Source organism: Ammodytes marinus (genome assembly GCF_949987685.1).
Source record: "Ammodytes marinus genome assembly, chromosome: 2".
Lineage (NCBI taxonomy): Eukaryota > Metazoa > Chordata > Actinopteri > Uranoscopiformes > Ammodytidae > Ammodytes > Ammodytes marinus.
Genome location: NC_137231.1, coordinates 7646693 through 7661867, shown reverse-complemented (window position 1 = coordinate 7661867; position 15175 = coordinate 7646693). Strand labels below are relative to the sequence as shown.

The following is a 15175-nucleotide window of genomic DNA, read 5'->3' as shown; positions in this document are numbered from 1 at the left end:
TTGTATAGGCCTTTTATATGTCACTGTTTTTCCAACAGTGTCGGCTAAAGCCAGCTGTTGACTTGAGCTAGCTTGTTTACGGTCTGGGCTCGCTGACATCTTCCCCCCTCAGTATAACAACATTAGCTGGTCTGGTCTGACTGCTACAGCAATTATAACCGCAGCTGCCTCAGTCACAATGCGGAACGATACTATCGTTCCTCTCGAGTTGTATTCAAACTGCAGGGAGGATAAATGCATCATCTGTTTTCAACATGGATGGCTAGTAGTCCTAATTGGTTTCCCGTAGTCAGAGCCAAGAAAGGGGCGTGGTGAGGGAGTGATGGACGGGGGAGATCTATCTAGGACGAGAGGACATGATGATCACAGTAAATTGAAGAGCAGCTAAAAGCAGATAGGAAAGAGGTGGAGGCATGAGCTGCAGCGCTGAAACAACCACAAAGTTCATGTCAGGGGATTGGTCATTTAATAGTGAAAGCCTTTCATCTCAATGCTATGACTATTTCTTCTATCAGTTATTATGTTGTTGTTGTGTCTTGTGGTCTTGATGTGCATTTAGAGCAGCCCAGCAGAGAGCACTTAATGAAGCTTCCCTTGTGGCTACTAATGCAGCGGGCATGTCCGGTTATGCAATCACAATTAGTTAATTGCTTTTAACAATTAGGAACAGTGCCGTTTAGGTAATATTTCGACTATATTAAGAGGCAAAACTGATTTACTAGGCTATATCTATTGTCTCTTTGTCATCAGTTGAACATTATTACTATTCATTACATGTGTAGTACTTACCATTACAGAGCAGCCATTATGTATGTGGCTTCTTTATTTGTCAGTAGTTTGTGAAGTAAAGCTTGTATGTTTCTAGACTAGATACATACTAAAGCCGTTTTCACATGTAGAATTAATACCAGTCTTAATCCCATGTAAAGACAACATCCTGGGTAAGAACTAGGATGAAAACCCCACATCAGGCTGACTGTGAGCCAGCCCCTCCACCTGGCAATGACAGTAGTGCGAGAACTAGGATTTATTGAGTGGAGTGCAGATGTGAAGGCCATGATCCAGGCACGTAGTACATACATATTCATATAGGAAGTGAACACAAGCAATATCCCACAACAGACATCCACAAGATGAAGTTTCTTACCACAGGACGTAAAGCGGTTAGACATAGTGATCATACCAAGTAAAAGGAAAGGAGATTAACAAATGTACTCTGGCCCCACTATGAACCTTTTTATCAGGATCAGCTTGATAAGAAAAAAATGGCATTGGTAATGGATTGAGGATGGGGACATTTTGGTTAGGCATGGATTAGAGTGAAATCCAATCACAAATGTATTGGTGTTACATTGATTGAACTGTATAAAAGCTAAGGGTGCCTGAGAATCCAGCTGTGACACCATTTGATGAGATGTGTGTGTGTGTCTTTATTGATAAAGACACTCCAGAGTCCAGGCGATGTCCCCAAGTCCATTTGTAAATGGCCCTTTGAAACACACGTGTGGTCTTTGGTGATTCGAAACATCTTCAACTGTTGCTCTACAATTTTCTTGGCTGATGAAAATCACAACACAACACGGCCAAAAACCAGCATCTTAAACCTCCTCTTTTTGCTCTATATCTAAATGGTCTAAACATGTCTTACAACACCAATTAAAGACAAGGGTTAGAACATATTTGTGCTCATCCTTTGATAGCTTTCAGATGCAGCTGTTTCTAATGAAGTGGAGATAAACAAAAGAGACGCACTGTAGCCACTGGTCCACCAAGAAATGGAGGGAGTGTTTATGTGAAACGAGCGCCTATTTTTAACTCGAGCATCCTGAATGACGGATATTATCACCATGGAAAGCAGCAGGCGGAGAATGAGTCTCTGTGTGTGTGTGTTTTATCTGGTTGCTGCTTATGCAGTCAGTTGGCGGGTTTTTGACAGCTGTTGACGGTGAACAGCACACTCGTTTTTAAGAGTATTTCATGTGATCTTGATGTTTGAATGTGAATTGAATTATCAATATAATTTGAGAAAAAAAACAGATTTTAGGTATTTCTGGCTGAGTTGGTGCAGAGAGATGAGGGGGCTGGTTAGGAGAGTTTACGGACAAACACACTTACTGTTGCAGCTGTTCAATGCAATCCAACCCCATTATCATTATATCTTTCTATAGATCCAACTGAAGCAATAGAGTATAGGTTATTATTGACACAAGAAAAGAAAAACAACAAATCAGCTTTATGTTTTAGCAAGTAAGCTTTCTATTTTCAATGAGGTCATTTTCACATAACAATTTTCTGTGCAATAATATATCTTTACCATTATTAGGAAAACCTATTATGCTTATGTATAGGTCCAACATTGTTCTTTTGGTTTCTACTAGAAACTGTTTTGATAGTGTAGCGTGGAAAAAATCTCTTGTATTTCTCACAGTGACATTGCTGAATCTCCTCTGTTCAGCCTTTGTCTGAAACACTCTGTATTAGCTAAGCCAGGTCTGCTCTCGTTGGCCAGTTACCCACGTGGGGGTATTATTCTGGGGGATCTGGGGGTGTGCTTGTCACAGGTGGAGGTGGTGCTAGGTTAAGCTTGTAGACACACTGGGGACCCATATTTATGTTGAAAAACATAGAAAAGTTAATTTTGCACAACAGGTGGCCTTTTAATATATACAATGATTTGAGTCATTATATTATATTGAGATGTTATAACAAACACATCTTGTCAAAACTGAATTATCTGGTATTAGATAAAAACACATTTAGTCTATTTAAGAGGGAAATAAAGTTAGAAATGTTCTAGCTTAGCCACTACTGTTAAGGTAAATGTGTGGTTGATATAGCATAGTGGAGATTATGTGTAAAAAGCAACAAAGGTGTATCATTAACAGATCGATATCCAGCTGCAGTTATGTAGCACTGTGTAATCGTCAAAAGCCCCAGAATTAAAATGAGTGGGTGTCACAAAACAGCAAGCTGACCATCTGCTGTGTGAACGTGATGGGACCTCTCGGAGCTAATTCTGTCGCCAGCAGCAGAGAGGTCAGTGGGGGGGGGGGGGGGAGTGAAAGTAAGGACAGAATGAACTGAAAAAAGCTCCCTGTAGTCTAGTGAAACCGAGGACATCCACACTCTGATTGTGGTTACCATGGAGAGACAGCTCTGACAAATGAACAGTATGGATGGAGGTGATTTGGTGCAGTGTGTAGCTGCCCACACACAACCCTGGGCTGCTGTCTGCTAAGAACTGGATGCTGCTCACCCTGCTATGATCAAACTGCTGCTGCACAGACTACTAGTGTGTTGTGAATTAGGTTGTACACAGGGTGTTTATAATAGGACTAGACTAACACAGTTTGACCAGTGGGGTTTTAAAGGTCACATAGTAGGCCCACTTTCAGGTTTAGAAAAAAAAAAAAAAAACCTTCACACTTCTCCATTGGCATTGCTGAATCTCCTCTTTTCAGCCTCTGAAACGCTCCGTTTTAGCGCCTTTCTCTTTAAGCCCCGCCTTCCAGAAAGCTCCTCATCTATTAGTCCAACCAGACAGGTATTTTCAATTATCTGAGCTAATCGTACCCTTTCCCCAGACTGTGCTCAGGTGGTCTTTTGTTGAACCCTTACAGTGGACAGTGCTTATCCAATCATAGCGTAGATAACTGACCAGGTGCAGCAGTTCTGTCAAGTTTAGAATCTTCCTACATGTTGAAGCATTGTGCATGGCGCTGTAGCAAGAGAGAAACTCTACTTTCTCCCCAGTTTTTGAAGGGTGGTGTCTTTTCTTTTCTTTTCAAAAAGCAAGAAACACATTTTAGGCCAAAAATACTCATACTGTTATTGCCAGTAAATATAATTAACCAAAGCTACTGGTTCCAGCCTGATCGCAGACGGAATGTGTTTGACAATATTGCTTTCATGAAATGCTTGTGGTGTAAGATTGAAATGTAAAATGAGATTACTGCTCACATGGTTTCAAAGTGATAGAGTGATGTGCTCTCACTGACACTGACATGTTTATGGAAACAAAGCTTCTGTAGTTATAGTTATTGACAGAAATGTTCAGCTCAGGAAATCAGATGAAAGTTTGTTTCAAATGAAGCTAAGGAAAACGGTGAAAAAAAAAATGCATTTCTTGGTGGAGAACTGCAGTTTTAGTGCAGGGAGCTGTGGTTTGTTTGCATTTAAAGGGCAAGAAGAAAACCAAGCGCCATCTAACCTAGATGTGATTTACTTTGAGGCCAGCCCTGTGGCAGTGGTTCTAGTTTGAATGTCAGAGACATATTTACATAACTTAAGCTGCACAGGCCCTTTGTTGCTGGAAATATGTAAATACAGTCAAATGTCATATTCTTATTTATGCTTCCTGTCATTCTTTGGTTGCACCTGTTGTCCCCATCACTACAGCATTATAACTGCCAGTGTCTGTCTGTCTGTCTGTCTGTCTGTCTGTCTGTCTGTCTGTCTGTCTGTCTGTCTGTCTGTCTGTCTGTCTGTCTGTCTGTCTGTCTGTCTGTCTGTCTGTCTGTCGGTCGGTCGGTCGGTCAGGGTTCGGACAGCGAGCTGAAGGTGGAAAAGGATGGAATATCAGACAGTGAATCCAAACCGGACTCAGGTCTCCCAGAGGTTCCAGTCCCTGCTGATGACACCCCCGAGGTTTTAAACAAAGCCCTGTCTGGACTCTCCTCAAGGTACTAGCACTGTGGAAGAGAATTCTGTTGCTGTGCTTCTAAGTCTCACTTTTACAATGTTTGACAATATGGAGATGCAATGATTCATACAAAGGCTGAAGGCATCCCTTCATCTAAACACCAGATAGGAACCACTGAACTGTTGAACCAGTGTTCCAAGCAGTAACAGGCACCGCATATATTTGCAACTATATACATTATCTACTATTGTACCAACCTGTACCCTTGGTTTCATTTTACGGAAATTAATATTAATTATTAATAGTATATCTGGCCGAAGAAACAGTTTCTTCTTCAGATATAGGATTCATTATCATACAAACATCATTCTCTGGTGCCATCTAAGTCAAAACATACATCCTTAGTCAAAACATACATACTCCTACGCAGTTTTAGTATCTCAGAACATAACAACCTTCACCATGAGGTCAGGTCAGAACTCTGTCAATTAGATGACTTATATTTAGATTCACAATGGCATCTGGCTACATAAACAAATACACTTAATTATTATATTATGACTATTGACTATACTATTACATTTCCATAACACATAACTGAAAGCTGACTCATTTAGACCACATATTTGTTTAGTCTTCTATGTTGAAAGTAGATGGTTGGTCCTGTTAATCAATGTGTGTGTTTTGTGTGTTTCCTTTTTAGATGGAAGAACTGGTGGGTACGAGGCATCCTCACGCTAGCCATGATCTCCTTCTTCTTCTTAATCATCTACCTGGGACCCATAGTGCTTATGATGATTGTGAGTACAAGCAGCCATGACACAATATTGTGCACAAGCTTGGAATCCGCCGTTCAGTTTGGGAAAATGATTTACAATATATCCTGAAAGCCTGACGTGGGTTTTTGGCGAGGGGCAGGAGAGCTCTCTGCATCAGCTTTATGCTTGGCCAGCAAGTGTTATTTGAGACTCAATATACTCCGGTGATAACTCGAGAGAAAATGCAAATAACTTTGGTCTCGTCTGGCAGGGCTTTGAAGATACACTTGCCATTCAAAAGACCCTTTCCTATATATCCATTTCTTTACACAGAGCCTTGTTTCTGGTTGTGATCGTTAGGATACACAATGTTACTGCTTCATCACATGCTCATAATCACAGAATATTCCCCATTCGTTTGTGTTAATATGATATTAATGTGTTAACTTTGACAACCCTAGTATATACATATCTATTATTAAGTTAATGTTGCCTATTTAGTTGCACAATGTGTAGAAGTTATGCACCACATTCCATTACACTGTAAGCACACACATGAAAAACTTAATATCATGGATTAATGGGATCCAGGCTCTATAATAACTCAAGGGTATCTGCCCCTCATCTGGGAATTCCCTTTTAAAATAGGTCATTCAGCCATTTTGTGTCACTAGAACACAAGGACAAGACACACACAGACACAAACACTGTACACACACACACACACACACACACACACACTGTTCTGATTCCCCGGTAGTTTGGTCCCTGGTGACGCAGTGTTTCCCTGTGCAGGTCCTCTGTGTTCAGATCAAGTGCTTCCAAGAAATCATCACCATCGGCTACAGCGTGTATCACTCCTACCACCTGCCCTGGTTCAGGACGTTGAGTTGGTGAGAACACAGACACACACACACACACACACACACACACACACACACACACACACACACACACACACACAATATCACACATTCTACATAGGTGTCACATAGCACACCGTAATACAATACATCCTCGCTTGCATCTTTCTCACTATGTTGTCTCGTGTGTTATTTCATTGCAGACTTCCTGAGGTTTGTTCTCTGAGCTGTTTCAATCCCCCAGTAGATTGTAGAATAATTAAGCAAATTAGCACCAATGGCGAATATGTTGTGAATCATCAGTGCTGTTTGATTTTAGCATTAGCTATGTACAGTATAGCGTGATTATAGCCAGAGCCCTGACATTCACTATGCCCTGAACCTGAAAAGCCACATTAAAAAATCTAAACTGTATTCCAAGTACAGTTAGTCATTTGGACCGACAAAAACCCCTTTGGCCTTGTAACATTGGTCATGCAGGGAAGTGAGTCACTATCTCAGACTCACTGTTTTTTTTCTTTCTTCAGGCATACTGAATGCAGAGTCTGATTGGCTGCTGTCTTTAAAGCATTGAGATGTATCCATGTATCCCCCCCCACCCCCTCCAGGTACTTCCTGCTGTGTGTCAACTACTTCTTCTATGGTGAAACGGTGACGGATTACTTCTTCACTCTGGTGCAGAGGGAGGAGCCGCTCCGCATCCTCAGCAAATACCACCGCTTCATCTCCTTTGCCCTGTACCTCACAGGTACAAACTGACTGACACGTTTACCTAACCCCAAAACACTAACATTATAACTCCACTCCAGCCAAACACAGGTTTAATCTATGAATTCTTTCTACTAGAAAGTGACTTTAAGTTCTAACCTGGCCTAATCTAAAGAGGCCAAGACAGTAGTTAATTTCCCCAAGCCTATCAATTTAATACATTTACATTTGATCAACTAAAATCATTCAAACTTGCAGGGTAACATACAAATCAAAAAGTCACATGGTTAATGAGTGAGGCTACTGTTAAGCCTTAAATGCGACTTATATTAATCTCAAAAGACAAAATAGCATCAATCAACAGACTATTTCTTCTCAGGAAAATGGTTATCAGTATTAAGACAAGTCAAACTTGAGAACGTTGTGTGTACATTACTAGGTAAGATACTTTAAGGTTGTCTATTTTAGGCCGCGTGCTAACTGGAGAAGTCCCTCTTCCTGTGCTGCAGGCTGTCGGTTATAGTTATTGAGTGTTACTTTAGCGGCTAGCTGCTGCCAAACAGGATGTGGAGAGGAAGGAAGCACCTCGAGTCTTTCTGACTGTCGCTTACTTGATTCAAGGTGAAACCAACTGATGCAGCTGCTCTCACATCTTCAAGCAGAAAGGCGTTTTAAGACAATGGTGTCATACCATTAAGTGTCTTGCAAATGCTCAAATCCGGGCGTTTCGGAACAACGTACGTGTTAGTCACTTTAGATGTGGTGTCAAATCTAGAAAAGAGAAAATGTCAATCGTAAATGTTTTGGCATCCAGCTTTTTTCTAAGAGTTATGTCTGTATTTTTTTTGTCTGACATATTCTTTGATGTCCTCTCCTCACCTCAGTCCTGTATAGTATTAGGCAGAGTGCTCCAGCAAACCCCTCACCTACTCACTGCACTACTGCACATTCACTCTGGGCTTTGTCTGAAATAGGTCAAGCTATATTTAGTCAGTGTTTGACCTAACCTGCCTCCTTTTTCAGGCACTACAGTCCTGGGTGTGTCCATATATATCTATATAAAGTATTTCACACGGTATTTGCGGTGTCATTGCAGGTTTCTGCATGTTTGTACTGAGTTTGGTGAAGAAGCACTACCGCCTTCAGTTCTACATGGTAAGTGTCACCCTGCCCCCTTTCCCATCCTGCCCTCCAGCCTCAAGGCTAATAGCTTATTGATGAGGCTAGCTGAAATGTGTGTGTGTGTGTGTGTGTGTGTGTGTGTGTGTGTGTGTGTGTGTTTACTGAATAGTGTTACGGCCACGGGAGAGAAGAAATAGCAAATTTTTCATTATGCACTTCAAGAATAAGGTCAAATGGTTGAGAATAAATTGATATTTGTGAATAAAAATGGAATACAATGTTGAGAATATAATCAACCGGTAGGGTAAGGACTGTGGAAAAGTTGGAAAGATGGTGACACATTTGAACTTCCAGTATCAATAACTTATAAGCAAAACGTAATTTAAACACAAATGATGCATCTTTGCAGTCGTAATATGGCACACAATGGGTGAGACAAGAGCGCTATCTAATAATTGAACACCGAGGCCAAACATCTTGGATACCTTGACTCTTTCACAGTGTAGGACAGATAGAGGACATCAGTAAAAATGCATCAATTGTGTTTGAACAAAGTGTTGTGAGTTATTGATCCCGGAAGTTAGAATCTGTCAACATCTTTCCAACTTTACCGAGGTCTGCAAATATGGAGTTAAATCTCAACATTGTAGTTCCTCTTTATTCACACATTTGTATTTGGACTGTATTCTCAACATTTCATATTTTTGCAGTGCATAATTAAAAACGGCTCTTAATAGAAACGCCGGGCATGCAGTCATTCCTATGACTTGTCGTGTTTACCAGGAAAAACAGTCTAATTGTTGCTTGGTAACTCAAAGGGCTTGTGAAGGTGTCTTTGTTCACATACTGACATACACGCTTTTTGCTCTTCTGTCTGCAGACCTTATGAAAATATTTATCTTGGGCGGGTTAGCAGAGCACACACAGTTTTTACAGCCACACATACACAATCACAACAACCTCTCCTGTCAACCGTATGGCCACAGTCTTTTGTTGGTGTGTGTGAGCCAGGAGTACAGCTAGCACTTAATGTCGACGTCGAGACCCTACCTATAGTACGGCCACATGTAATCAAGCAGTAATCTGATCTTGTTTTAAGTTACCGTACTGTGGCTGCTGCCAGATTTCTGTCCTGGCTAATCTCTGTGCAGTCACAGCTCACAGTGACTCACAATAATAACAGCCTTGTATAGTAAAGTTTGAACATGCAGCACATGTCAACCTATCCCAGTGTAAACATACTCCATCTTGTTGTCTCGTCTCCACAGTTCGGCTGGACCCATGTGACTCTGCTCATAGTGGTGACTCAGTCTCACCTCATCATTCACAACCTGTTTGAAGGGATGATCTGGTAAGTCATCAGTCCTTTTATCAAAGTGCACTGTTGAATCAGCAGTAAAATGGGTGATGGTCCGCTATCCAAATAAAATTGTGTAAGCATTCAGCATGTACAGACAATTAGCTTGTAACAATCCTTACTCTTTCCCATTTTTTTTAAAATAGCCTCACCACACATATTTTCATTGTATCTCATAATATGTCTCTGATGCGTACTCCTCTATGTCTGAATAGGTTCATTGTGCCAATCTCCTGTGTGATCTGCAATGACATCATGGCCTACATGTTTGGTTTCTTCTTCGGCCGCACCCCTCTCATCAAGGTTGGTTCTATCACTGTTCATTATAAGTTTTATTAACCAGATGTTTAGACTATTTTTCAACATTTCTAGTATATTAATACCCATTATTTGTGTGGAGTGTGTTCTCCTTTTCCGAGTTTGGGTTTTAGGCCTCAAGTTTGTGTCAAACATAAGCAGTGTCCAAGGCCTCTGGGTTTGGACTTATCTTATGAATCCATTATTCCTATTAAGTATTGTGTGGTATATAGTGATATATTGACCTGGTATCCACACGTTGACTGTTTACTCCCTGTTCAGCTGTCACCTAAGAAGACATGGGAGGGATTTATCGGTGGGCTCTTCTCCACCATCGTGTTTGGCATCATGGTAAGATGGGCTTTTTTAATCTCATGTCCTTTATAGAGAATTGTACATTTTGTGGAGGTGTGTATTTGCAGTGCAGTACTGGATGTTCCCATTGCAGGCCATATTAACAGACATTATCATATTAACATTAGACAGCTGTGACTGCATAGTAACTGAAGCGTTGCTCTCCTCCCAGCTCTCCTACGTGATGGCCGGCTGTCGCTACTTTGTGTGTCCCGTTGAGTTCAACAACGACTCCAATAGTTTCCAGGTGGACTGTGAGCCACCGGAGCTCTTCCAGCTCCAGGACTATGCTCTGCCCAGTGTCCTGGAGTCCTTCACTGGATGGGTAAGACTCGCCCCATCTCTCTCCCTCACCCTTTTCGCTTAACTTTGTGTTATGGCTCCACAGGTCACATTCAAACTAAAGTGAATATGTATGAATTAAATATCTATATTTTAAAAGTGTGTAAAATGGCTAAAAGCTATTCACAGTATAGCATATTTGTGCAGCATCCTATTGAACATTTTAGAGGCGGATACATGACATCATACAGCCCCCTCCGTAAAAGTTTAGAAACGTATATTCCAATTATGTGTATGACATTTTAGTAAATTAAATTGTTTGTTTGTCTGAACCAAGTTAGTCTTTTCAGCTCACATGGACAATCACATTTTCAAATCCAGTTTAGAAATTCAGAACCAAACAAATTGGGAAAGACTATGCAATGTTAAATGTTTTGGTCTAACCCCCCTTTGTCCTCTCCACAGCACACGGTGCGTCTCTATCCTTTCCAGATCCACAGCATTGCTCTCTCCAGCTTTGCCTCCATCATGGGACCTTTCGGTGGCTTCTTTGCCAGCGGCTTCAAGAGAGCCTTCAAGATCAAGGTAGGGATGAGGGACGCCTGTTGCCTTCTGCTGTTCATTTTGTCCGGTTGACCTTCTTCTCATTTCTGTAAAGTCAACTTTCGATAGTGTAGATTTCCACTCCATATACTGTGTATTGTGCTTGATTGTAAGAGTATCCACAATTGCAAAACCGATGGCACTTCAATGTGTTCATGCTCTGTTCATATTGGGTTCAGAGTTGCGGTCCAAGTACATATTCTGTCCTTTGTCCCGTCAGGATTTTGCCAACACTATCCCGGGCCACGGTGGCATCATGGACCGATTCGACTGCCAGTACCTCATGGCCACATTCGTAAACGTCTACATTGCCAGCTTCATCAGGTAAAACACACATCTACGATAATGACACTTGAATACCAGGTATTTGAAATGAAGGTGGCAGATTTTACCTTCAAAATTAGTGTTAATTTTTTTAAACTATGGCTTGTTAATTTCAGACCAAAGCTGCTGCATTTCTTGGTTTCCTTTTAAGGGTGCTCGGATTGATCGGAAAGCGATCGGTCTCATTAAATTTTTTTTTATTGGGGGTCGTTATTATCGGCGATCAGAGGAGCCAAATTTGATGATATAAAACACGCTGATATACTAAACTCCAGCAGGGGACCTCACACTTTCACTTACCTTAAAGAGCACCTATTATGCTTGTTTGTCTTTTCTGACCTATACATGTTGTTATAATGTTGTATAGTCATGTTCAACGATACCAAAGTGTCAAATAATGACATGCATGCATTTAGATGTATTCCCTGACGACCGTCTGGGGTGGCTGTGCACAGTGCTCAAAACTAGGCTTCTGTTCGCGGCACACTAGTGCCTAATTTCCTGCATTTCGCTACTTGTTTAACATGGATTTCCATGTATGGTAATGCTGCTACACGCTCAGGCGGGCACGCAGGCAGAGGGCAGACGGGGGTCTTAAAGAGAGTTATGTTTAGGCTTTAAAAAGAAGGTCTTCGCATGAGACGAAATACTGCAATGCCAGTGGGAGAAATAAAAAGGGATTTTTGGACACTAAACTAAAATGAAGAACGTTTTGCAGTAGTCACAAAATAATAATCTGAACCCGAAAAATAGCATCATATAGGATCTTTAAATAATAACACAATAAATAGACTGTGATCAGTGACGTTTATCTTCCAATACTGCTTTTGGTGATCGACCTTGACAATCCTGATCTTGTTGCTTTCTTTGTTTGTCATGGTTGTTGTGTTTGACGTTCCCCTCCTCTCCTCTCAGGGGCCCCAACCCCTCTAAGGTCATCCAGCAGCTGCTGGCCCTGCGCATCGACCAGCAGCTCCACATCTTCAACTCCCTCAAGACTCACCTCACAGAGAAAGGCCTGCTGCCAATGCTGGAGGAGGCTGCTGCATAGAGCTGCCCACCACCACACACTCACACACACACACACACACACAGCCACACACACACATGCATACACACACACTGGCTCGTCCCTGACAGGGAGACCAGAGAGGAGGGCAGCAACCCAGGGCCCTGCGCAGCAAAGCGGAGGTCTGGGAGACTCGCAGTGCTTTGTGTGTGTGAGAGAGAGAGAGAGAAAAACAAAACGAACAACAGAAAAAACTACAGCCTTGGGTCATTCCATTTTCATTTGGGTATGAGAGTGGAGCATGTTTTTGTTCATTCATATATCCTCTGTGAATCATGTTTCCCCACACACCAGTGTTTTCAGGTTGAGTTAGTGAATTACTGTACTGTTACACATTTCCATTATAGCCAACTAGTATCTATTCTTCACACTGTTGAACAAAGTGTCGGTCAGCTGTACATTTCTACCTGTATACAGGATAACCTCTATATACCTTTTAATGTGTTTTAATATTTTTATTGTACTTTTTTTGTCTGTTCTGTTTAATTGCACTGCTCTCAACCCTGTTACTCACTGTATTGTTACCCCCGGCTGCACCCACCCCCGCCCCCCCCCCCCCCCCCTCGCCAAAATATGAGTTTTAATTTTCTTGGATGTTTCTATTTATACATAGATGGTTTTTATATTTTGTATGTTCTATTATATCTCAATGTCGTGTCCGTTTTTATCCAGACTGAAATCACCTTGGCCATACGCTACGTGTATTTATGTCTTGTATGTGTCTTCTTCCTGCCTTTTCACTGCCATTCATCATTTCATGACCTCTCTTTGCTCCGCCCAATCACTGACATCATTATATTAGTTGTTATCAAGCAGTAATGCCCTACGATGCAGGGTGATGTTACCCTGAAGTATCCTGCAGGACCAGTGAATCTTACAAAGACAGGGCCCATGTGTGAGTTAATAATTAAAATTTTCTTTTGTTGGTTATGTGCTGCTTTAATTGCCAACTGTTCCTTAACAGGCTCCATGTAAAATAGTGTTGATTTTGAAAGCCAGTGCTACAGACACCAGCGCCCCTTTCAGCATAATAGTCAGTCTAGCCTCACATTGTTACACAGAAAGGACATCGTTTTGGTTCATTTGACCCCATTTTGTCTTTTAATTTTTTATCGAGAGTTGTTACAGACTTTACACATCAGTATGGTGGTGGTACTGTTACATTGTTTTGCCATTGTAGGGATGTGGACAGCACTTGTTAAGGCACAGTGCTGTGTCTGTGTGTGTGTGTAGCAGCACTTTTTCCAGTTGTGGTCAGGTTAGGTCAGGTTCCGCTATGATGTTCAGATTTGAGTTTACTATTAGAGTTCACTACTTTACACAGGGCCATGTAGTGTTAAGGAGGTTTTACAGGGGGCTTTTGTGATATGTATGCCACTGGCAAATGTATGTTTCCTTTAGTGTTACAAATATAAAAGAAAGGCTGAAGATCCTCCAGTGTTGAGGTCATTTCTGTTTGAAACATTGTGAAGGAATTCTGTGTGTAGTTATCATCTGATAAAGGGGTATTCCACAGATTTGAGTTTAGAAGCGCGGTGCTGGAGTGAAAACTAAAATAACCCCCATGATTTCTAAGGGCTATCACATATTTAGTGTGGAGGACTTACATTTGAGCAGAAAGCACGCATTAGGAAACAAGTGGACACAACAGTCAGGGTTGGATCTAATGAAAAATGTTGCATTGTGGGAAACCTGGGATCGAGTGTTAAATCCACACTATAGGGACTAGAGGTCAGGAAAACTCTGCCTCTTGATGCATCAGTTATGACCATTCTTCTTTCGATCTATCCCAAGTTGCCCTTCTGTGTGGAAGTGCAATACTTCATTTCTGTAGTCGTATTTAAAAAATGCCAACAAGATCTGCTTTGTGAATTTTTACTCAGTTGGATACATTAAAAAGAAAATAATTTTACTTGTGACTGGGCCATTGACTCCATTTAATGACTTGAAGAAGATTTGTGGGACTTTAGTGTTGGTGTTGTCTAGGAAAGCTAAAGTATATCAGGCTTCCTAGAAATGTCTAAAAGATTCCAAAACGCTTATATTTTTAGAAGTGGAAATCTGCAAATAGTCATTCTATAACAGTATATTCAGTGAATGTGGGTCCATCAGCCAGCCATACTCATTCACTCATCAGGCTGACTATCATGTCTGTACACAGTCATTACTTTGTTTTCCATCTATTCCGTCAGTCACAGCCAGATGTACAGTGTGGAGGTTCGGTAATGTACTTTATAAAGGTGTTAATGTAACCCAGACAAAACAGCAATATAAGCATCAATACAGTAGTCGGTGTAGCAGGGATGTGATGGTCAGTATCTCTGTCTCTCTATGTGTGGTCATAACGATCAGCTATATGAACAGATTTGAATCAATGTCATTTTGGAAACACTTTTGACACCTTCAAATTTCCTCTCATCCAATTCTGTCCTTGAAAATGTACATTTATTTGAAAGCAAATTACTCCGATTATTTCATCACCCTGAATCTACATTTTCTATCAGTTTTCAGAGTTGATACCAATATGTTTTTGAGGTGGAATGAAATACTGTATAAGCCATGCACCACTCTCCATGCTTTCCCCCACATTTGAATGTCACTATTTATGTTGATGTCAATTTAGCCACGTGTTTGGTTAGACTCTTTTAAAGTATTTATTTTATTTTCTGTATGCAAACCAGACCTTGTCAAAGCTACTCTATTGTTGTCGAGTGTTCTTTAGTAGTTTTGCTTGGAGGAATATTTCAAGTGTTATTTTTGCCATATAAGAGAGTATTTAGATAGCAGAGAAAGTAT

At 41.1% G+C, this 15175-nt stretch overlaps 1 protein-coding gene across 1 annotated transcript in view; it reads left to right on the top strand.

Annotated features, from left to right (window-relative positions):
- The window catches only part of cds2 (CDP-diacylglycerol synthase (phosphatidate cytidylyltransferase) 2), a 14566-nt gene extending 757 nt beyond the window's left edge, over positions 1-13809 (top strand). Inside the window, exons 2-13 of the mRNA XM_080046804.1 lie at positions 4540-4682; positions 5346-5442; positions 6196-6293; positions 6872-7011; positions 8068-8126; positions 9362-9444; positions 9666-9753; positions 10030-10098; positions 10274-10426; positions 10849-10968; positions 11207-11310; positions 12226-13809. Of these exons, the coding sequence (XP_079902930.1) occupies positions 4540-4682; positions 5346-5442; positions 6196-6293; positions 6872-7011; positions 8068-8126; positions 9362-9444; positions 9666-9753; positions 10030-10098; positions 10274-10426; positions 10849-10968; positions 11207-11310; positions 12226-12361 (1290 nt within the window). The 3' untranslated portion in view covers positions 12362-13809. The remainder of the gene's footprint in view (positions 1-4539; positions 4683-5345; positions 5443-6195; positions 6294-6871; positions 7012-8067; positions 8127-9361; positions 9445-9665; positions 9754-10029; positions 10099-10273; positions 10427-10848; positions 10969-11206; positions 11311-12225) is intronic.
- Positions 13810-15175: the final 1366 nt, after the last annotated feature.